This window comes from Antedon mediterranea, chromosome 4, assembly GCF_964355755.1.
Source record: "Antedon mediterranea chromosome 4, ecAntMedi1.1, whole genome shotgun sequence".
NCBI classification, from domain to species: domain Eukaryota; kingdom Metazoa; phylum Echinodermata; class Crinoidea; order Comatulida; family Antedonidae; genus Antedon; species Antedon mediterranea.
In genome coordinates this window covers 11,649,707-11,674,005 of record NC_092673.1, presented here as the reverse complement: position 1 = coordinate 11,674,005, position 24,299 = coordinate 11,649,707, and the positions used below count along the sequence as shown (strand labels likewise).

At 32.7% G+C, this 24,299-nt stretch overlaps 2 protein-coding genes across 4 annotated transcripts in view; one reads left to right on the top strand and one right to left on the bottom strand.

Moving 5' to 3' along the window:
- Window positions 1-3,839: 3,839 nt before the first annotated feature.
- Window positions 3,840-11,386, top strand: LOC140046639 (uncharacterized). The gene is made up of 4 exons (XM_072091333.1): window positions 3,840-4,027; window positions 6,112-7,659; window positions 7,968-8,092; window positions 8,207-11,386. Exons 2-4 carry the CDS (start codon window positions 6,125-6,127, stop codon window positions 10,369-10,371), a joined length of 3,825 nt encoding a protein of 1,274 aa, XP_071947434.1. The 5' UTR covers window positions 3,840-4,027; window positions 6,112-6,124; the 3' UTR covers window positions 10,372-11,386.
- A 352-nt stretch (window positions 11,387-11,738) lies between these two features.
- Window positions 11,739-24,299, bottom strand: part of LOC140046641 (transforming growth factor beta receptor type 3-like) — a 60,111-nt gene continuing 47,550 nt past the window's right edge. Inside the window, exons 10-13 of one of the 3 annotated variants that reach the window (XM_072091336.1) lie at window positions 23,670-23,802; window positions 23,233-23,283; window positions 16,352-16,456; window positions 11,739-14,564 (exon numbers count right to left, since the gene is read on the bottom strand). In XM_072091336.1, coding sequence (XP_071947437.1) covers window positions 14,338-14,564; window positions 16,352-16,456; window positions 23,233-23,283; window positions 23,670-23,802 — 516 coding nt within the window. In that variant the 3' untranslated portion in view covers window positions 11,739-14,337. The other 2 variants (XM_072091338.1, XM_072091337.1) reach the window with 2 other exon arrangements.

Here is a 24,299-nt window from a genome sequence, read left to right as displayed (position 1 = left end):
GTAAACTAGTTTTTTTATAGAGGGATTCGAATTTGATGAACCAACCAATTACCATTATCTATGTGTATTAAATTTCAAATACACCGCTCTGTCACGGATGATGGTTTTCAGTGGAAGAGGTGACGATTAGGAGGGATTCTCAACCTCAGTCCCCATCTTTGGGATTGAGTAAGGATATTTTGAAAATTGGACCTATAGTTGACCAGAAATTAAGTTATGCTTCAAACACATAGACTGCCCAAATCATTATGCTATAATACCAAATTTAAACTCTTGCAATATTTCACTTTAAAACTAGATTCCGTTTCTTGCTTCAAATCAAAGTGAACCGTTACTAGTATGACTATGTTATAATAATCCTATTTCAAAATTTTTGAATCACTCCTGGAAGGTGTTCAAGGAATGGAGAGGATGAGTCCAAGAGTATCAAAATAACCGAAATTGGAGGCCTACTGGAATGTCTTTAATTTCATTTAAAAACGGTCACAGAGGCTTTGTGGGTTGGGAGTAATGGGCCCATGTCAATATCCGGAATTTTTCTGGGATGGAAGGAGGTAAAACGCTCTGAGGTGAGTATTTCTTTCAGCACTGATAGAATGCCTACTGGCCATCTGGGTAACAGCAAACAATCGAATCACAACCACACATGCATGCTTTCGGTAACAACTTCATCTGGCTCTTTAGTTTACATACACATGTAACAAGTTCCAAACTGACAACTGGGTTAAGGGCTTCCAAACGACCCGATTTATTTAGGCCACATACTGATCTCTGCCTGATAGTTGGCCCGTATGTTCTGTGATGTCTGTATTCCCCATAGGTGAGTTTTTAAAATGTTAAGTGTTTCCCAATTTAAGGGAAATACAGTACTTAAATGTGTATTGAGTAAAGTGAAATACTTAATATTTAAGGGAAATATATCACTAGTGTTAATGGTATAGGGTCAATGAGTCTAGATGGAGGTAGCATTTCAAGACCCTCCAAAGAGTAATCTGTTTTTATACAGTTATCTGCTCAAGAGTACCATATATTTGGCAATTAAACTTTACTGTACACTGTACGTGCAAATTCTTAATCTTAATCAATTCCATTTACAAGGAGTGGATGTGTTACGAACGATTTCCAGTATGACTTCTTCCTATAACCAGCAAATATTGACGTGCTGCAACCTGTAAAGGCATGAAAGCTGATTAGATTATTCTTAATAGGTTTTCAACCACTTTATTGTTCACTATACCAGACATCGTCCATACTTTAGTACGGTTGCTATTGGAGTTACAAAGTACATATCATTATACATCAACCTTCATGTATAATTGCATAAGCATTTTTGTGATTGAATGAAAGAATGCCTGAAAACTTGTTTCTTCTCCAAACAGATGAATGTGACCTAAAACACATATGGTACAGATTAGTACATTGAAACTATCCTTTCAATCGTGTCACTGCTTTTAAACCCCCCCCCCCCCCCCCTTCGCGGGACGCGATTTTTTTTTTCGTACATAAGTTGGGGACCCCCTCATGAAACGTCACAAAATAAACATGAATAATTCATCAGTTAAATTTGTTGTTCCGTGTGCACCCAAGCGTATAGCAACAAGAAGTGATTACACAACTGCGATACGATACTTTCTACAGTAGGCCTAGGATTATAAGTCAATTCACGTGATTGCCTTCGCGCACTCTTCTTCACACAAAATGTGTCGAGTCGAGGCTAGTCAAGACAAAACCATGGAGGTATATATTTTTATACCTCCATGATTAAACTAAGTAGTAATTCATTGGACATAGCCCAAAGAAAGCTTAGAGCCACAAGAATAAAGAATGTGTATATAATTTGTGTACTGTATTTTTTTAATTCTGCTATTTTATTATCAAACAATATGCATGTACTCAAAGGAACTTTAAAAATTCCCGTATATGAACACATGAGATGGGAAGATTTGACCCACGAGAATAAAAAATGTATTTTTGTGTAATGTTTAATTTTGCTGACTTATTACTCGGATTGTGTCATACCAAAGATAACTATCTTTGGTCATAAACTTAACACACACACGTCACACACACCCCCACACAGCTACTACTAGAATAGACACACATGGGTTTAGAGACTAATAATTAGGCCTAATAGTATTAAAATAGAAACTATAATTTTAACACGTAATTCTTTAGTAATAAATTATATTAAAAACACCATAAACTAAAGGCTGATTATTTCGACAATCCACACAAAACGCCGCTATCTTCTATGAAATCGCACGCCGCAACAACAGCGGAGATAGGCCTAGAATCGTACCGCACTTGTGTGCTCACTTCTTGTTGCTATACGCTTGGGTGCACACGGAACAAGAAAATTTAACTGATGAATTATTCATGTTTATTTTGTGACGTTTCATGAGGGGGTCCCCAACTTATGTACGAAAAAAAAAATCGCCCCCGGGACAACCCCTTTCCAATGTATTGGTCAAATACAACAAAAATGACAAAATATCTAGGTAACGTGCATAAATACTTGCATAGTCACCAAATGTTTACAGCATCCTATAGTGCATGACCATTGTGTTTTGCATAGTCACCATGTTTACTGCATCCTATAGTGCATGACCATTGTGTTTTTAAAGTTTTCTTCTGGAACATCTCTGGGTAGGCCTATTTCAACGCCATCCATCAAGATAATTATGTCAAGTCAGATTTGGTTAAAGATATTAAAATTGGGCTATGATCATACACCAATGGTTGGTCAGCAGAATTTAATTTTTTTTGTTTTCATATACTTTATCGAAACCTATACTTTACATGCAATTAATGGAGACAAGTTCGACACTATTTGATCTGCATATCACGTGACTTTAATCCAAAGTTAAAATCAAAACCGGATCTTGAAAAGTTTTTATTTGATAAAACAAATTTTAATGGTGCCCGTCTTAAATTTCAAGCCCGTTTCAATACTCTACCTTTAAATTTTAAATTAACTTAATGGACCGTGGAGAATGATGGTCTCTGTTCATTATGTAACTCTGGAAATATAGAGGACATATCTCACTTTTTATTTAGTTGTGATGCATTACAATGTGTAAGAGAAGAACAGCTAAATATACTTAAACAAGACTTAATTTATCATAACGAGTTAGGTGTTTGGGAAACATTCTGCACCAGTAACAACGAAAAATGTTATATGTTCTGGGGGGAAGGATACACTTCCCCTCAGTAATAATGTTCTATTGTGTCTTGACAAATGTTTTAAAGTAGGCCTATACCTAACAAGATGGAAAATACGAAACAATCTTATACAACTCGTAGATAGCATGTAATGTTTTTGGTTTGTTGCGGTATAGACATCTTTTTATTTTGAGTTTTTAATATTACTATTTCTAAATTTTGGTACAATATTTTTCAGTTATTATTACTGTACTAGTTTAAAAAATCGTTTGTATTTCATTTCTTTTTAATTCATTGTATATTGTATAAGTGACGTAACGACTACGACAGCGATCGAGTCGGCGGTTGACTAGTTTTATTTTGTATCTGTTTGTTTTTATTATTTGTATCTGTTGAATGTCTATCTGTATAGAAACGCACCGTGTATGAACGGGTGCCACCACTGGTGCCACCGTTGTAAAGGTGTAGTTTCAATAAATTATTATTATTTCTCTTTATATATGGCTCTGTGGCTAGCAAACATGCAGCGCCACCTACCGCCGTGACGTCAACACCGCAAAACTCTATTTTTATCAACTTCCAAGAGTCATATTCTAATTATAGCCGGGTATTTCCGGATGATGAAAAAATATTCTTGTTGGAAATTTCGCACTAGCTTAGTTCGCTTATGCATCAATTCAACCATCAAGAATAATAACAGACAGTATTTCTATTTTGGTTAGTTTGTTTGTCAGTTAATGTTATTGTAATGACAATGAGGAAATTCAAATCATTCACGAGTTGTACCTCAAATTTCCAGTTACCAGATTTACCTGTCAACAAGGATTAAAGAAGGCATAGGCCTAGGCTATGAAATTGTTTATTCGTAAGTTTTTAAATGATTTTAGACTTCTGTGGAGCACAAATAAAATTGGTTAAATACTGTACAAAAACTGGTAGTAGATGCTGGCTGCTGTAAGCCATGGAGGGTCTAATCCGAATGTCGCAGTAACAGTTAAGCTTGAGGACCAGAATAAAATACCTTATTTTTAATAGGAGATGAGAAACTAGGTAGCAGGATTACTCTACTTGGGGAACAGGCATCTGCTTATTGCCCCTGAGAGGAGTGGTGCGCGAAAAATTGTAACTGCGAGAAAAAAAAACAAAACTTGAACCGTTGTAACAGGACTTCTGGGGTGCAAAGACAAAACTTTTCCCCGATTGCATGCTATATCTTAACAAAATAAAAGTTGTTTTTAATGCATTTTAATTTATTTTCTGAAATTCTATATGGTATACTCTATCAGAAAAACCGAAAAAAGATTTTACTATACTTTTTTCCCGCAAATGTGTATATTAACCGTTCTGCACCCAGGCAGATGTCGGAACCAATGTTAACACAGTCATTTAATACATGTGTAGTGTCAAAGGTCACAAATGGCACTTCTGGTCAATATTTGACAAAAAAGTTCATTAGGACAAATATATTCATATTCTGCTGAACACTATGTGCCAAATTTCAAGCTTTTAGGACCAGTACATATTGAGATACGACAACTTGAGGTCAAAGGTCAAATGGTCCAAAAATAGCATTTCCGGTCATTTTACGGCAAAATTTTTCATTAGAGCGAATATAAACATGCATATTGTGAACAATTTAAATTTTTCAAAATGAAGTCTCTATCATGAGTGGTTACAAAGATACAAGAGCCCAATCTTATAGGCGGCCATTTTGAAAACGCCCTCTAAAATACACTTTGCCACGATTTTGGGGAGGTGTATAGGAGCTATATTTTTTCTAAATTGGTTCATTTCACTAAATCCATAGTCAAAAAAAGGTATCCTAAAATTAGTCACGGATCTCATGAAAATGACTCCACTCACTATGTTGGATGCAACCATGTATATGGCCTTGTTTTTTTAATAGAGATGCTAGGTCCCCAAAATTGCACTTTATGGATAAAAACGAAATATATAATAAGATATTTGATAAAACAAATTTTAGAAAAATTTAGCTCAGCTGCTATTAAGTTTACAAGTTTTATTTAATTTAATTTGTAATATTTCATAAAATGAATATAAACATTGTATACCCCAGTAGTTTTTTTATCATCACAAATTTTGTTTCTAGGCTTTCAATTGAGTCACTTAAATTGGAGTGAAAGCGAGCAAGTGAGTTTCTTAAGATTTCAGACTTCAAGTTCAGTAGTTTTTTTGTTAAATTTACTGAGATTAATAGGCATATCCAAATCCTGGAATTTATTGAGATTTCAAATTAAGAGCAACATAATTATGTTCGATGGTACCAAATTGGCTGTGATTATTTACCATAACATCATGAATAGGGAGGTTTCGCAACCTTACGAATACGATAACGAAAACGGATACATCACACATTTGTAAAACTTTTGAGCTGATCCCCATTTTATATTCGTAAAGCGTATTCGTGTTGACGAGTATCACCAGTCATATTCGTAACTACAAAACGCGTATAGTTTTTGATCTATTTTGCACATTTTGCATTTGAATCAGGAACGATTCAGGATTATAATATAATTATATATTTATTGAAAGTAATTTACTAAAGTAATTTACTAAAATGCCAGGCGAATTTTGATAAATAGCAGTTTTTAAAGTCCTCACTCGCTTTGATGTTACGCTAGGCCTAGGCAGCCAACCACCAAGCAACACGTACATGCGCTTCGCTCAAATTTACCGTAGTCATATTTTGGACGGCGCCCTCAATATTTTGTTGCCATGCAAAACAGATTTTTACTGGCTTACAAAAACGAATATGTGTGCGTGACGTATCTGTTTTCGTTATCATATTCGTAAGATTGCGAAACCTCTCTAAAAATTAGTCATGGACATTTTTAAAAACGTAGGCCTACAGATAATGAGAGATCGGTGATGTAGACATAATAATATGCATAATATTACCAGTAACGCTGCAGATATTATCACTTTCAGAAATTAAAGCAAAATGGATAACAATGAGTACACAGTGGACAATACAATGTTCATTGGGCGAGAAAAGGAAACGCAACATTTACAAGAACTATTTTTCGATGCTGTATTGTCACCGAAATCAGAAATACGACGAGTGATAATAATTACAGGAGAACCAATGGTCGGCAAAACACGTCTATCAAAAGAAATTGGTAACCGACTGGTAAGTGATTTCCAACTTTTGGATAAGCAATTAGATGTGTATTGCATTAAACTACGTCAAGTAACAGATTTCAACAGAGTCCTTGTCAAGATATCTGCAGCATTAGGACTTCCACCGTGTTCTGAAAATGCACTTATAAAGCATTTCATGCGGCTCAAACGTCTTTGTCTACTGATTTTTGATTCGGCAGAACACTTGTCTGTTGATACATCTAATGAGTTGCAGACTCAATTTCTAGACTTTTGTACACGACTTGTCAATAACTCAAAAGTGTTGCTTCTAATAAACTCCAGGTTTAAATACAGGTTGCTGTCAATTCATGTTAATGTGTACCACCATCGTTTAAAACCATTAAGTATTGAAGATTCTATTAAGTTGTTAACATCTGTTGCGGAAAATGTTGTATTTGTAGATGGTATTGATAAGAAGATATCTAAATATTGCGCCGGAATTCCGCATGCTTTAGTAATCGCTGCAACTGAACTTAAAAATAATACATACACTCCACATGAACTCTTTGCGTTGCTAGAAGAGAATCGCTTGGAAACATTAAGTTCTGCCAATTACAGTGAAACAGAAAAGGTTTCGGTTGTCATTAAATCATCCGTCAACAAGTTAAAGTCAATAAGAAATGATTACATAAGGCTTTCCTATATTCCTTCTTCATTTACTGCTAAAGCAGTTGCTGACATTCTTGAATTAAGCAACGAAAAACCAGTAGTTTCTGCTAAACAACGTGTCTTAATTCCATTAACAACACGGTCCCTTGTTGCCAGAGATACATTAAATGATCGTTTCGATATTCATGACTTTTTAAGGGAATTTTTATCTAATGAATTATCTTTACTTTCGTCAGAACAGTCAATTGTCCTGCGCAATCGTTATTGTTCATTTTACGGAAAATTGCTTCAATCGTTGGCGCCAATCGTTGAAGAAGACTCGTGTAAAAAACTCCCACTATTTAGTATAGAGTTAATAAACATACAGAAACTTCTGCAAGAGGCAGCGCTGTGTCCTTCGGAAGACTACGATCTCTTTCTTGACGTTGCTTGCAAGGCAGAATATCTTATTATTAATTTTCTGCCAAGAAAAGAATCTGTTGAATTTTATGCGGCTTGTGTAAGAGCTGCTGAAAGCCGAAATCAGAAGAAACATCTCGGTGTAATGTTGTCATCCTATGGTCAAGCATTAAACTTCACTGCATCAAATTGGAAATTGGCACAAGAGCAGTACAAGAAGGCAGTTGACATTCTAGCTTCATATGGTGATACTGTTGACATGGCATGGTTGTTAAACCATATTGGGTGGAACTTGCTCATGCAAGGCTCTTCCAAAGTCGCTTTAAGGTAATAAACATTCTAAATGTTCAGTATATGTCTAATTAAGCTGTCATTCAAAAAGGCATTGTCATTGTTACAATATTTTTGTATTTATGGGGTGAACTATTTTTGCTGGGATGGCACGGATGTCATGGAACAAAAACAGGGATTTTTATTATCTAAATCACAATTTAAAAGCTTATACTGATTTTTAATATTAATTGTTTAGTTAATTGTTATGGATTAATTGGATGGAAGAAGAACCATTCGCCAATTATATATAAGATTTATATGTCCATTATAGTTTTTAAAACTCTATATTAAATAATCAATAGATATTTTAAAGATGCCGAAGAAACTTTGTTGAGAATGAGTGAAATTGAAAGAAAATTGGAAACCCGATGGGAGAGAATAATTGCAGCAGTCTGGTCGTGTATAGGAATTTCATATGTTGTTCTTGGTATGTAATTATGCTATTATGTTATGTATGTTATGTTATTGCTTTAAATCCCACTTTTTCTTTTAAAATACAGCATAACCTATATCATTTTGACTCAAATCTTTACTTTAACAGATTCACCCAAACGTGGTATTCGATATCATGAGAAGACTTTAAAGATGCGAAGAAAACTTTGGGGCGATCACCCGTCAATTGGAGGAACGTACAACAACATGAGTCTGGCCTATATGAGAATGGGAGACCAAAATAAAGCGATAGAATATTGTCAGAAAGGACTAGATACAAAGATGCGCTTTAATCACGAACCGGCTAACGACATCATAGTTTCGTTAAACAATGTTGCAATTAACACATGTTTTTATGAAGATAATCCCAATAAAGCTCACAGGCTGCTCAATCAGTCATTTGAAATGAGGGAATCTCTTGGTCTAAATCATGTGGACACAGCTCTCATAGCTAACAATCGGGGACGAGTATACGAATACCAGAAGAATTATAGTGAAGCAATGGTATGCTACCAACAAGCAGTCCACATTAGAGAAAAACTACAACCTCAGCACAAGTCTACAGCAAATTCATTATTTTATTTAGCTTCTTTAAAGCTGAAATTTAATCAATTAGAAGACGCACTTGAGTTATTCTACAAGTGCTATGAAATACGTAAAAGTGGAATTCCACAAAACACAGAGCTGGGTGAGATCATGGAGAGTCTTGGTACAGTTCACGAAAAACGAAATGAGTTTAGTGATGCACATAAATATTTCATGGAAGCACTTGAGGAGTTTAACCGATTAAAAGCATTTTTCGAAATTCAAGATAACGATAGCAAGGCAAAGGAAATGGGTAAAAATGTTGAAAGGATTCGCAGAAAACTACAAGATTTGCCATTTACAGCCATTAACAATCTTGATAGTGATGTAGATGAAAACAGTGACAATGAAAATGGTGGCGATGACAGTGTACAAGTATTTAATGGATCGTCAATTATTCAAGAAGGTCAAGTGAACCAGAGTCATTCTGATAGGAGGCAAATCAGAAGACCCAAAAACGAAGGAAAAAATGAACAAACTCAAGACGCTACTAAACTGAACTACTTTGTAAACACAAATGTCTGTAACACTGATACCGGAGAAAGCGACAGGGTTTTTAAAGGAAGTACTTTTCTACGTTCCATGAAGTTATGTTCACAAGATCTTGAAGAACGTCAACATAAAGATGGACCGCCAGGACAAGATACGATAATAGGGCCAATGACACCGGAATCTGCGTATGTATCTGGTGGTGTTTCTCTATCTAGTTTTTGTCAGTTACCTAAGGAAACGGAAGTGTCACTATATGCCATTAATGAAGGCTTCAATGAAGACCATCTGGATAGAATCATCAAAAACAAAATTCGACCGTTTTTAAACAGAGCAAAAGGAAAGAATCTAACTAGTATTGAAATAAAAATAAAATTTGATACAGAAGATACAACACAACTAGATAGTCATTCTGATTTGACAGCCAGATCTGCTGAAGAACGTATGGTTTTACATATAAATGAAAATGAGAAACCAGTCCAAATTCTTAAAATAGTGGAATCTACTACTCAAACATGCAATCCAACTTTACTACCCGATAATCAGGTAGAAGAAGAAGATTTACATGGTGTGGCAAAAAGCAATACACATACTCAACACAATCGGATCTATAGACAAGCGTGCATAGAGGAATGTCTTACAATGGCCACACCTATGTTACCTAGTGGACGTATCATGCGTCGGGAAGAATTTGAGCAAATAAAACAAGAAGCTATTGGTATACAAAATAATAATGAACATCTAGATTATAATTGTGAAAATGAAATTCAAAATAACTTGAATTACTGTTGTACCTCCAAGAGTCTTGGCAGTTCAAATAAGTCCACTTTAGACAGCATTCACATAAACGAAAAGTATAATTATTTTGTTAACAAAACTTCTACTGAAACAACTGATGCAAGCATAAAAGAATGCAACAAATGGTTTACAAAAACCTCAATTTGTCAAGGATCTGGTAAAATTATTTCCTTCGATGAATTCAAACATTTTCCAAGAAATCAGGCAGTATATTTCAATGATGATGTTCTGTTGCTTAGTGATAAACAACAACGGGATTCACAAATTGTTGTTGATATGATACTTGATAACACGTTTCCTCATTCTCCTACTTCTACTACCAACACTTATACTACTAGTAGTACTTTTGATACTACTTCTGATACTAGAAGTAAATCGTTCAACTTAAAGGGGAAACAGTAGTTTCTTTCAAAAAGCACTAACAATACTTAATTGATTTTACTTGATCTTGCTGTTTTGACAAAGAATAAGAAACAAACTTTAAGGTAATGACATGTTAAATAATAGACCGTCAATGGGTTAATTTATAATTCTTAAGTGAATATTAAGTTAATGTTAATAGTGATGTAGATGAAAATAGTGACAATGAAGCTGGCAACGACGATGTACTGTTTGATAGATCGTCATTTATTTATGAAGGTCAAGTGAACCAGAGTCATTCTGATAGGAGGCAAATCAGAAGACCCAAAAACGAAGCAATACTAAACTGAAATACTTTGTAAACACAAATGTCTGTAACAGATACCGGAGAAAGCGACAAGGTTTTAGAAGGAAGTATACTTCTACGATCCATGAAGTTATTTTCACTAGATCTTGAAGAATGTCAACATAAAGATGGACAGCCAGGACAAGATACGATAATAGGGCCAATGACACCGGAATCTGCGTATGTATCTGGTGTTTCTCTATTTAGTTTTTGTCAGTTACCTAAGGAAAGGAAAGTGTCATTAAATGCTTCAATGAAGACCATCTGGATAGAATCATCAATAACAATATGAGGCAGAAGATACACATTCACAAATACGTTATATATAATTATTGTTTTTAGATACCAATAAGATCAACTCAAATACAAAATAATCTGATAACGGAAATTTTCATTATATTATTGAACGTGGCTTATAAAATATTTTGGATTTACTGATGAAATGTATGATTGTTCATGTATATACTGCTTAGAAATATTTCAATTTGTTTATTTGATTAAACTATTGTGGTTGTTCTTAGAGGTTCAAGTGGATCTTCAAGCTGCTTGTAGAAAATTTCATAATAAAAATAAGAAAATAACAGATGCTTAATGTTTCGAAGTTGTAGCATACATAGAGATAGTTAGAATCGTTGCAATTTGAACAATTTTCACCAGATAATAAATATAAACATAATAGCATAATATATGATCTGAAGAAAAAATATTTTGGTCAAAGTTATACCCTTTTGATATTTGCTCTTCTAGCCTATTTTGTTCAAATACGGGATTTCTTTGGTGGTAATATAACAGTTTGACTCTACTTATTGTAAAAAAAACGAGAAACCGAACAGACCGAAGTATTCAGGACCTCAAACATAAAGAAGAAGAAGAAGAAGAAGAAGAAGAAGAAGAAGAAGAAGAAGAAGAATCAAAACATATCACTTCATCATCAGGATAACTGATAGTATTAAACAATTACTATTAATATGCAGTCAATAGTTACAGTGATCATCTTTGCTTAATTTGATATAAAGGTTTATTTACAATGAAGAATAAACACTACAAGTACAATTAGGCCTAGATACAATTAAAACAATGAATTATTCAAAACACAAATAGCATTTATACCAGAATAATAATTGAAAGAGAACAATACTTAAAATAAAAAACCCTACAGTACTACAGTACATCTGTATCCTAAATCAAATAATTGTACTGTACTTAAAATCTGGATATTGACCTTTATACATACACATAGTAATTCTTCAGCAATGAACAAATAATTATGGAGGTACCTCCATGAAATAACTGAGGTAATAAGGTCAACATTACTCAGGACTGTAATCCATGCTTTCATTGTAATAGTGGCCTCTATGTTTTTACACACCTTTACCATATAACCTAGAGTAACAAAACTCACAAAGAAAAATTGAATTGGGTTTCTAATTGATAATATATTTCAGAAAGTGATGTTCTTTTAAAAATAAATTTTAAAAAAAAAGCTTATTCATATCTATTTAAAAAATGATTAACTATTTAAGAGAAATTTTCTATGACAAATACTGACAGACTTTAGACAACTCCTTATGCATGACAATTGTGTTAGTATTTTGGATTTTATACTTCAAAATTATATTTTTTGAACAAAAACATATACTGTACAATTTATTACAAGCTTAACCCTAGAAGTCAAAGCTGAAACTCACCATGGTTACCGAGGTAGATTTTATGTTAAGTCCAAACTTTAAGCTTATTGACTGGTATCGGACAAAGGATTAACATTTGTTATATACATTGGCACTTCAGTTGGATAGGAATCATATGATTGAAACCTATTTGAAATAGCGCTATGCAAAACATGTCACAAAACAGCCAGTGTAATCAACCTCTGCAATTGTGATTTGATATTAACACATTTTTAAAAATTTGCTTGAATATAAATTGTTAAACCTACTTTTATATATAACTGTAGTACATGTCATTATGTAAACAAATATATGTTTTAAATAGCCAAGGTTGATTATTTAAGTAATTAAGTTTAACATTAATAATCACTACATACATATTGCTACTATGTTAGTCACAACAGATAAATACAGTACATGAATATAATGTAATGCATTCTCACATTGCTTTGTACAAAGGCTAACAAACATTTATTTGCCTTTAATTGCTAGAAATATATTGTACACTAATTTATTTTAGATAAACACATGAATCTAAAATATTTGATTTTATATTTTTTAATACCTGTAATGGGTTTACATGAAAAACCTATACCAAAAAATGATTTGCCGAGGCCTGAAGTTGGTATTAGAAATTTGAAAACTGATACAGTATATTTATTACACTTTACTCAAAACAAAGATAACAGGCAATACAAAATCATTTAACAATGCATAATTATGAAGATAGCAATCTACCAAATATGCCTACTGAAAAATAGCACAACTAGGCAATTATATTTTGAAAGTTTGGTGCAACAATTCTGGTTGTGGAGTTTCTGCTTATAGTATCTTGTCATCGGTATCACGAGAAACGCATCACATGCATTTAATAGATATTGAGGTAGAATCACCAACTACAAACTTTCCTGTTACATTTTAAATGACTTCTAAAGCCTTCCCAGATAGTAACCCTGAGCCTTTTCAATCTAAAGAGATATTTTCTACATTTTATAATACTATTTTCCATTGCTAATTGTCAGTTGGAAATGTTATCTACATTTTAAATAATCTTTGCAAGTATGTTTATTTGTTTTCAAAAATCATTTACAATATCATTGTGTATGCGACAATTATTGTTAAAATGTTTTCCATACTATATATATTATGCAATTTATGAAAAACATTAAATGCAATTAGATTCTGAAATGATCAAAATCCACATTGTGAACTGATAGTAACAATTAAATTATGCAAATATGTGCATTGAAAATCTACTTCTAGCCAATAGGCTTGGGTCTCTGTAAGTTTGATAGAACAAAATCCAAGGTGTATATACATGGCAGCACATATTAAATAACCCTGCCACAACAAAGTAATAAATAAATAAATGAAAAAAAAAAATTCCAAAAGTTTTACAATATTTACATTACTTCCTTTTATGACAGTCTTGATCAGACATATTTTTGAAATTTTCTATTTCTTAATATTACTACCCGTACAAATTTCACTTGATTATTAAATAGATGTTGCTATTTTTTAAATATCTATTTTAAATGAATTGATTAAAATCACCAACACCTGTCCAATTAAATACTGTATATTTTTTCATTCATTATCTGCATTAGTTAATAATTGAGGTGATTTTAAGGTGTAAACACTTTGTCAAAAACATAAGACTGCCACTTAAATCAGAGTATAATTATACATTTTATCCCTGATTTTATTGAATAATTCTATTATAAATATAAACACTCTTGCATTACAAGATTGTTCCAAAATGGTTCTTCCCAAGATAAAATAATTTCCTAATACAGTAATTACTAATAATATTTTGGTAACCATACTGCTTTAGCAAACATGTTGGTCATAATTTGTTTATCAGGTGCGAAGTGACGCAGTAGAAAATTTAATTTACTGTTCCTGAGAGTTAAACCTGAAATGTCCATTTAATAATTGTGTTGGTTTGGAGCACTAAGCTGCCTTTTTAGTGTATGTTACAACCACATGAGCATTTCAAACCATAGCTAGATCAGCACTGTTCATCATACCATTCATTGGAATTCCATTTGGGTTGATAGTTGGTCCAAATCCATTCATGTGCCCATGATTGCCTGCTGCTGCAGTATAACCATTAACACCACTGGTTGGTACCTGTCTGTAACCTGCATATCCATTTGATGTTGGTTGGTAGGGAGGTGGTTGGCTTGAAGATGACTGCTCTTGAGTTGTTCTTGGAATTGCTATAATAGTAAATTTTAATTTGAAATAAGGTTTATGTTGCTCAAACACAGAAAATTAAAAAATGTCAATGCCCAGCTTATTTTATACTACCGTAGTTTGATGTACGAGTCGCACTTTTAATGGGTAAATTTGGCCTGTAAATTGTGATTTCAGATTATTTGCTCACCTAATTCCTGAATCTAGCCTGTCTACCTAACTTCATTGTAATGTCTTGCCACCTAAACATTTTTTCCTGTCGACTTTTGTCTGGCCGATTCTTTAAACTCTTTCTTTATTATAGACATACAGTTGAATTGTTGACTTTAGCCTGGTCTTGACTCTTATTAGTGTTCGTTTAATTTACAATTTTTTACAACTGTTCAACATACAGTATAGGGTCTTTACTTGAAAGTTGAATTTATACATATAATAAATAAATACATTGAAGGATAAACAGACAAAGATTTTAGTTTAATTTTTAATCATCAACATATTTATCCAAAAGTTAAAAATAGAGAGTTGGCGGACAAACAGACAACCATGACATAACACACGTCTTAGATTTCCAATTTTCCTAAAAAACCAAAAAAAAAATACAAATATTTCTTTAAATTTTCTATCGTCTTATATTAGGGACTGCAATGTGTAATGAAAGCGCCAGTGGTCCTATGGTTAGTACAAGTGCATACATTTTTCTCATTCTCACAAATTTTCTAATCTTGATCTTTTCAAATTAATTATTAATCAATGTATTTATTTTTAGAAGTTGTTGGGTTTAATGTTTTAATGTGATTCACCTTAATTAATAACAAAAGAGGACCAATAAGAGATCCTTGTGCTTGTGTGGATTTTGGAAAAAAAAAATAAAATCCAAGTTCGATTTGAAAGATAGCTTTTGAAAAGAGGGACACCATGAACACCATAAGGCGTAATCTAAACATTATTCCAAACGGCAGAAGCGTGTTTGGAAAACAGCCTATCTTTGAACGCGTTTAGGACCTAATTAAAAGCCTTATGAATATTAATTAGCTAGCTATCCAGTCAAGCGATGTTTTGGAAACAAGCCCAAGCGTGTTCCAACATGTTTGTGCCCAAACACAGTTGCCATTGTTTTCAGAAACAGCCCAAACACGTTTGGCATTGTTTTATTTTGTTTTCTATCTGAAACGTGTTTGTGCCATTATTGAATCAGACCATTAGATCAGACACTTAATTCTTATGATGTGCAGAATTTTAGTTTTCTTCTCAAGCCTACAACCCAAGTATTTAATGTTGTTCTACACATTTAATCATCACTCCACAATAAATGGTAGAAATATAGGAGATTAAAATCTAGTTGTTAAAATTACAAACTAAAATTGTCCATATCTTGTGTGTAGGCTGCGACTAGGTTATGACAGATAAAAAAAACAACGTTCCTACCGTAGTACTACCGCTCGAGCTTCCAAGACGTACCGTGTGAAGCACATGTTTTTCCCAGCTCGATGCGTCAACAAACCCAATTTTCAATCAATTTTTACATAAATTAAATCAATTGTCTGTTTAAAATTAATTAAATTTATTTTATTCAAATTTCATGTGTGTTTCAGTATAGACCATTTTCACGATGTTGTTTACAAAATAATGCTTGACTCAAGCTTCCCAGGTACTGTGTGGAGCACATGTTGTTTTTGCCCTTTGACATTTTTTTATTTAATAGAATAATATTATTATTTACACAGGCAAAAGAGTGTTTGGTGTTCCTATGTAACGTATTAGTTCAAGGCATCGATACCAGAAATCTAAAAGGATAGTTTGTATACAATACCTGTATGCATATGAATATACCATATAGCAGCAACAAAGAATATTCCCATAAGAAATGCAGCAAATGCTATACCAACAACTTGAATAGTTGTCAAGCCATTTATCACTGTAAAGAGAACCACAAACAATAAGGCACACTTAAAATTTGACAAAATAAAATAAGCAAAAAGCTAAATAAAAATGATAAACACTTATAGCTCAATATATAAATGAGAAACTTTGAAAAATTATGATTTAATATTTCCTAGCGTATCACGACTTGCGTTGGATCATAAATCATCACCAATTGCAGTAAAAAATGTAACTGCTGTAGAATAATAAAAACTGGCCATAAGAAGCTTTGATCATGATAGGCTAGGCTTGCTTGGCTTGGCTAGGCTAGTCTAGCATGATCACTCAACTTCGGCATCATAACTTTGATTTGAATTTATTTGGAAAATCATCATAACAAATACATAAAAGTGATAACATTAACTACTGACATTACAGATGATACATTTATAGAAGATTTTTCAGGATAGCCCAAAAATCTTAGTAGCTTATTAGGTGATCATTTAGAATAAAATGATCAACCTTTTGTTATTGTATGAAATCTCTATTCTTTTTCTTCTTCTTTGTTTCTTTCTGTACACTTTATCTCAAAAAGTCACCAAAATTTCACAATATTTTTCAAATATTTTAACTTATTCCTAATAAGCTTTTCAGCATGTTCATTCATATGTGACATCATTTTGTGAAATCAAATTATCTCGTCATATACATATCAATCAAATTCACTATACATAAACTTCTGGTCAAGGAAAAAAAATAGAAAATGTATGCATACACAAGGTCATGTGTGTAAATTACTCGTTAAAAAATTAAAATACTTAAATTACATTTTTATCAATTTAGAGGGCGAATTAGGCCATTTGTGTTCAATGACTGCCCAAAAACATGTTAGGAAACGTAAAAAATAAGATTTCTTGTACAAATCGCATTCTACTAACCTTCTTTAGTACATTTACTGTATCTATATATAAATTTACGTAAGGGCAAAATTCGTGAGTTATTTCTAGAATGTTTACTCGATGGTATATAAAGTTGGTTCATACTTTCGGTACTGATTTTAACCACTTGATGTAACCCTGTTTACTAATTAAATTGAGTTCGATAATTAGTTATTGAAAATTAAAACAAATTTAGGTTCAACGATTTGCCCCAACTAGGGTTGTTTTCAGACCGTGGTATACACTGTCTAATGCATGTCCATCTTGAACAATACCCGCAGACGATAATACGAGGATGCTTCGCATTTTCCCATCTCCTCCTATGATAATTGTTTTTGATGGCTGAAAACCAGTTGAACAGCTCGAATACAGCATCATAATGTTGAAGACAGGCCGATTTTCTTTAAAAAATACTATTTTGATAGATTTAATATACGTTTATACAAATGTATTGATTGGCGATGAATGGAACATTCCAAATTATTTGGTTTAATAACGATGGAGGCATACCTTTATGGTATAACACAAGTAGGTAAATTTATGGACCCTTGGAGAATAAACATAAATAGTATTGCAATGCTATACAATACTGTAAATAGGTATTAACCACTTTTGATCGCAAATTTCTTATTGTGAGTGTTGGTACTGTTAGATATAATATAAACAAATATACAAATAAACATTATTACTGTGAGTGTGGGTAGCCCCTACTTTTAGATTATAAACACATAATAATATAATACTTTATTACCGACAGTTGCTTCTCAACGTTTGTATTAATAAATAATTACAACAAAATTATAAACATCGTAGTTGTGTATTGTTACATGTACTATTTCAATCGACTATGACAGTGACATTTTTAACAAAGTATTAAATCGGAAATGTTTTACTCTATTTAGTGGTATATTATTTATAGGCCTATAAAACTATTTCGTTACTGAGTGGATAAAGAATATATTAAAAAATTGTTCCTCTTTGTACCTATCCTCATCCCCAACCCTAATGTTAGATACAAAACACAAATTGGGTTTATTTAAATGAGTCAAAATAAAAAATTTGGACTCATTTCTCTCTTTCAGAAGTAATTCCCAGGGTGGTAGTAATTTTGGTTGACTACATAAATGTGTCTATTTATTCGTTTCTGTAAACGACGATGTATTATAGTCCTGTGGTACGTACATTTGAAATCGCCACTTTTTTTATGCTGAAATGTATTCGAGAACCATCTGTGGGCAAGACCTAGATGGTACGCAAGCGAAGCGAGCGTACAATCTAGTTTGATTTCATTCAGACTTAAAATAGTGCTATATGAGCACGTTAAAAATGACAAAATGCACACATAAATTGCACAAAAGTACCGAACTGACGCGGGTATAAGCCGAGGATCCAAAAATGCAGATCGTCAAAAACAGCACATGATGTACACTGTGTATTCCACCATGCGAGCGAGCGCCCTCACGTGTACGACGTTGCCTCTCTAATACACGAGGTGTAGAGTGTCGGAAAATTAAGCTTATAGTTCGTGTAATTTATCGTAGAATATCTTATTTTAAACATCAATTGAACAAGAATTTATCAAGCAGAAAAGCAAGTATACAATGTTCGTTAAATAGAAATGTACCAAAGAAATTTAATAAGCTTGTTTATGGCAGCCGATACCAAATAGTGGTTTTCCGTTTTGGCGACTTGTAGCGTCGTGTGTGAAGCGATCTTCGACCGCGATGGAGTGTAAACAAAACAGGACCGCTAGGCCTCATATGGCCTAGCGTATATTAGCCTAGCTTGGTTATGATCAAAGGTAGGTGTATTCGGTGTATGGACGTCGCCAAATACAAAATAATGTATTACGACACACACTGTAGATCTTCGAATTAATGGGTGGGTGAACCCGAGTGCCTAATTTTTCATGAAAATTAGTCAAAAGTCGGGGGTGGGCTTATACCCGAATATGGGCTTATACCCGCGTCAGTACGGTACTGAAAATTGTAAAAAATAGAGCCTTTTTAAAATTAAAATAACTCTTCAGAATGCATGTTGACACATTTGACATACAAAATATTGTTACGTCAACAAATGGCCACTTTTCTTTTGTCATAGATTATCACATTCAACCGAGCGTATCTTGTTTATTTGGACCAGATTTTTCCTCAAATTTTGACAAATTATCTTTCTCATGACTTGCCATTTCATTTTGACGACGACATCATGCCTAATTTCACCTACACTGTATATTTGAATATTTTTTACAGCTCTTCAGAATTAAAGGTTTCGGATGTTCCAAAAATCTTCAAGTTTATTTTATAACGTCATAATATCCAAAAATTAGAATATGATGTGGGTCCCGTAATTGCACCTATGCTACACTGTATATAGATATACAGTATATACTGTACATATTATATATGACACATAATAGACACAACTCAGCACTAGAAGCATATACAGTATGCATCAGGTCATAGGATGGCATAATCAATATTATAATCTAATCATATTTTAACGTATGTGCATGTTTTTTAAAATTTAATGTCAATAAAATTATAAAATCACCTATAATTCATAATATTGAGGAATCAAATTCTAGTTTCTATTGGGATCATCAATGTGTCATTCTGTGAATTTGCATTTCCAATCATCCATAACCGCTTGCCAGATATCAATCAAATTCATGACACAAACTTTGGGTCTAAGCACAAAAAACATACGCGCGAAAGTTGCATGTAACCACTCATCAAAATGCTCAAATTTGAACGTGTTTCTGGACATTTTGAGTGGTCAAAAATTTTGAACAGAATTAAACCAAAAGTCATTTTCAGGTTATAGGAAAAAAAAGATCTTTTCCCATCACAATAGGTTATCCACATAGATGACTATTTGAATAGTTAGAATATGCATCGCTGGGGTAGCACTAACATTTCATTTTGTTTAGCCATTTGGGAAAGTCAAAATGATTATTTATCTATTTTATGGTTTAATGGTTTAATAGTTTAATAGTTTTAAATTTATATAGCACAAAATACAAATAGTCTCTATGCTCTGTTTAGCACAAGTGTGAAAATGAAAATGTTGAGCCTAAGTAAACCAAATAAATTGATCAAGACAACAGAAAAAAAGTCAGAAAAATGCAAATGAACTAAAAAAAAACAAAACACACACATAAAACGAATCCCAATGGGTGTCGTCACCCAAAGAAAAGTTTGAGCGAATCATTTAATTTCGGACACTTTTTGTGTTCGTAAGCAGCTGTAGTTTTATTATTCTATAACCTATTTCATAATTAATATTTTATCATTATAATGTTTTAAATGTGCACCTCTCATGCACATTGTCACTTTCACATCCCATATCCAATATTGCGCTTTTATACCTAACATGCAAATTATTATTAAGGCAGACAAAACCGTGCGGAGCACGGGTTACTGCTATAAACCACAATTTAATTACAGAAGTAGCAAATAGCTAACAAATCTTCCACACAAAAAATTGTAAATATCAATCATTGAAATAAAAATAAAATGTAAATGAAGAAAAATGAACACACACAAACAAAACGATTCCAAATGGTGTTATTATATTGTTGAACATGAAAACAACTTTACAATTCGTGTTTCCGCAGCAATGTATTTTTCAATCGATTCATGTTAAACTTTTTTATTTTCACAAAGTCTGAACAGTCAAAAGTAAAGAATAAAGTTTCATATCCAGTATTGCTTTCATTTTTAGTCTACATATTTTAAAGTGAACGGATAGTGTATAACAAAATCAATGGCCGCCGTAAATACAGTAGTTCCAAATTTTATTCTTGATACAATTTGTTTTTATATATTTGTCAAAGTACTTTTATTAGAGTGCGCTTTTATTAGTTATCCGCTTAGTAGCGGATAACTTCTTGTAATCGTCCTGTTACTTTTTTTTTTTTTTTTTCTTATTTCTTTCTCCTCCATTTTTGTGCCTCACGTATCTCAAAAACTTGTAAACTAAACATTTCATAACTTTGTCAACATATGGGCATTTACGTGAAGTTGTGCACCTCCTATTTTTGAATGACGTCAGAGTTGCGCAACGTGACTTACGTGCGATTTTATGATTTTTTATGATTGATCATAGACTAAAAACCAAGCATAAATTTGTTTTGACACTTTGTGAAAATTTAAGTCATATCAAGGGCAAACTTTTTGTGGATTAAAAATGCCATGTTTTACAAGACGTTACGCGCGCACGCGCATTTCTCCTCTCTTTTTGTATCTCGCGTATCTCAAAAACGTGTAAACATAACATTTCATAACTTTGTCAACATATGGGCATTCACGTGAAGTTGTGCACCTCCTATTGTGAATGACGTCAGAAATGCGCAACGTGACTTACGCATGATTTTATGAATTTCGCGTATTTAACATAGATTTAAAACCATATAACAATTTAAATTGAAACTTAGCAAAATTTTAATTTATATCATGCGCTAACTTTCTGTGGAAAAAAAATTGCGTGTTTTACACAAAGTTACGCGCGCACGCGCATTTAAAATTCAAAATGCGCAAAATTAATTTTTAATCAACTTTCTACGCTGATTATGACATTTTGACCATGTCAAAATTTCCCACGTGCGCGAACAATTTTATGCGCGTGGTGCGCACGTAGCGCTAAAAGTATTTTTTTTTTATTGAATTATGTTTTTCCAGCCTTTTATAGTAATTTTACCAATTTTAAAACAATTTCGACTTACAATTACGTCATACGGGCACGTTGAATTGGATACTTTACGTGCGTTTTTGATGAAAAAGTTAAAAAATTTGTCAAAATTATGCCTTTTTTTAAACAGTCATAGATTCTAAACAACGAGGTGAACTTTTTTTTAATTACATATTCTGGAAGTTGATGAGTTGTAGAAATCGGATCATGAATCAATATGGCTAACCGGACATTGTGACGTCATCGTATGGCCACACGAATGTAAAATATAGGATTTTTGTCTCTTTCGTTATTGCTCATCATATTCAATGGAGCGCATTATGCCTATCTGTATTCCTTTTTCTCTGAGATTTTAATATTGTCTAGGTCAATCAACTATCTTACGCATGAGTTAAAAATATTTTAATTTTTATGACGTCACCATGCCTAAAAATTTTAATTAACAGCGTCATTAATTTCATCTTTACAGTAAATTTTAATCTGTTATAGCTCGTAAGAATAAAATGTGATAATCACGATTAAAACGTTTTCAGGAAGCTATGGGATTGTAGATACGAAATCATGTGAACTTTTCGCCAATCAGATGTTGTGACGTCATCATATGGCCAGTTAAATAAACAAAGTCATATTTTCATCTTTTGCGTCATAGTTCATTACATTTAAAAAAGCGCGCATTAATATTTCACGTATTCTAATTTCTTCTAAACGTTAATATGTTGTTGCTGAGATAATTTTCTTCCGAAATTACTACTGTACCTTCGCGTTTCCTTTTGAAAATTAAAATAAAATACGGGTCCCGTAATTTCACCTATTTTACACTGTTTGTGACATGTATACAGATTATACTGTGTATACTATATGACAGAAAATATACAGCATTCAGCACTAACAACATATCATATTCTTCAGTTCAGGTCATAATGACATAATCTTTTTCGGTGTGCAATGCAATATTCCAACGTATGACGTGCACGTGGCGTTTGTCGTGCGGATAACTAACTCGTCAAAGTGACGAGTTTCATGTCTAGTTATACTTGCCTATGCAAAGTATATAACTACATAGGGCAGAAAAAAACAGTGCGAAGCATTGGTTACTGCTACTGCTAATTGAGTTAAATATTCTTCTTCAATTAAAGATGTATGTTTGTGCTTAAAGCCCCTACTATACACAAAGTATTTCTTTCAGCAAAAGCCAACTTACCAAGAGTTGCAGGGCTCTCTGTAGGAGTCGTGACATCTTTTAACTCATTAGCTGAGAAATGAAATAGTTTCTAAAAATTACACATTAGCATTTGTCAGAAATATTACTAATTCATATTCTGCATTAATATTAATATTATTACAGGTATGGATAAAAATTAAACCACAACCACTGCAAACTTAGGTACTCTGGTAAGGTTGAGACCAACTAAATGGGGTCACCATTGAAATCTGCAGTGCTATTATTCTTATGACCTTTGAACTGTATATTCCTCTAACCTATGCTGTACAACTACAAAAACACTGCAGTTTTTACCTACATTCACACAGGTTGTTTTTCCCAATGATGGTAGTAAAAGATTTAAAATATAAAAAAATAAATATATACAGACTAAACTAATACAAACTCCATAATCAGTTATAACATATAATAATTACTTTTTTCATGCGTTTCTGATTTCAAATTTCCATGAATCAAGTTAGGTTCAAAATAAATCGAGTAAGTCTTCCCGAAGTCTTTCTCTACTGGTCCTTGTAAGGTACATGGCATGGTAGTCTTTCTGTTAGGACACTGTCAAAATATAATACATATGCAAGCTAATTGAATGTCATTTATTATGAAAAAATAACAATAATAATAATAATAATAGTAAAAGTTACCAGCTTATCAAAATTTAAGCTATTTAGGGTTTTTTTGTGTTATAAAAAACCATATTCAATGTTTTGTACTAGTTATAGACAGCATATCAATATTAATATTCAAACAATAAATTTGAAAATTCAATGTTGAATATGAAACTTGTTTGAATGTTTAACATAAGCTGAAGAATTTAAAAACTTTCCATCCTGCCAATAATTATTATTTTATTTTACTCCATAAACAAGGGTGTATCTATTGTAAAAAGTTGTATACTTCTCAAAAATAGATTAAAACATAAAAACAATGGAAACATTTTTTTAAATTATAATATGCATAGAACAGGGCTTAGCTATACTGTACTTAAAGGCCAGGTGCCGGCAAAAAATTTCTATTGATCATACATTCCAATAATTATCGATCTATAGTTT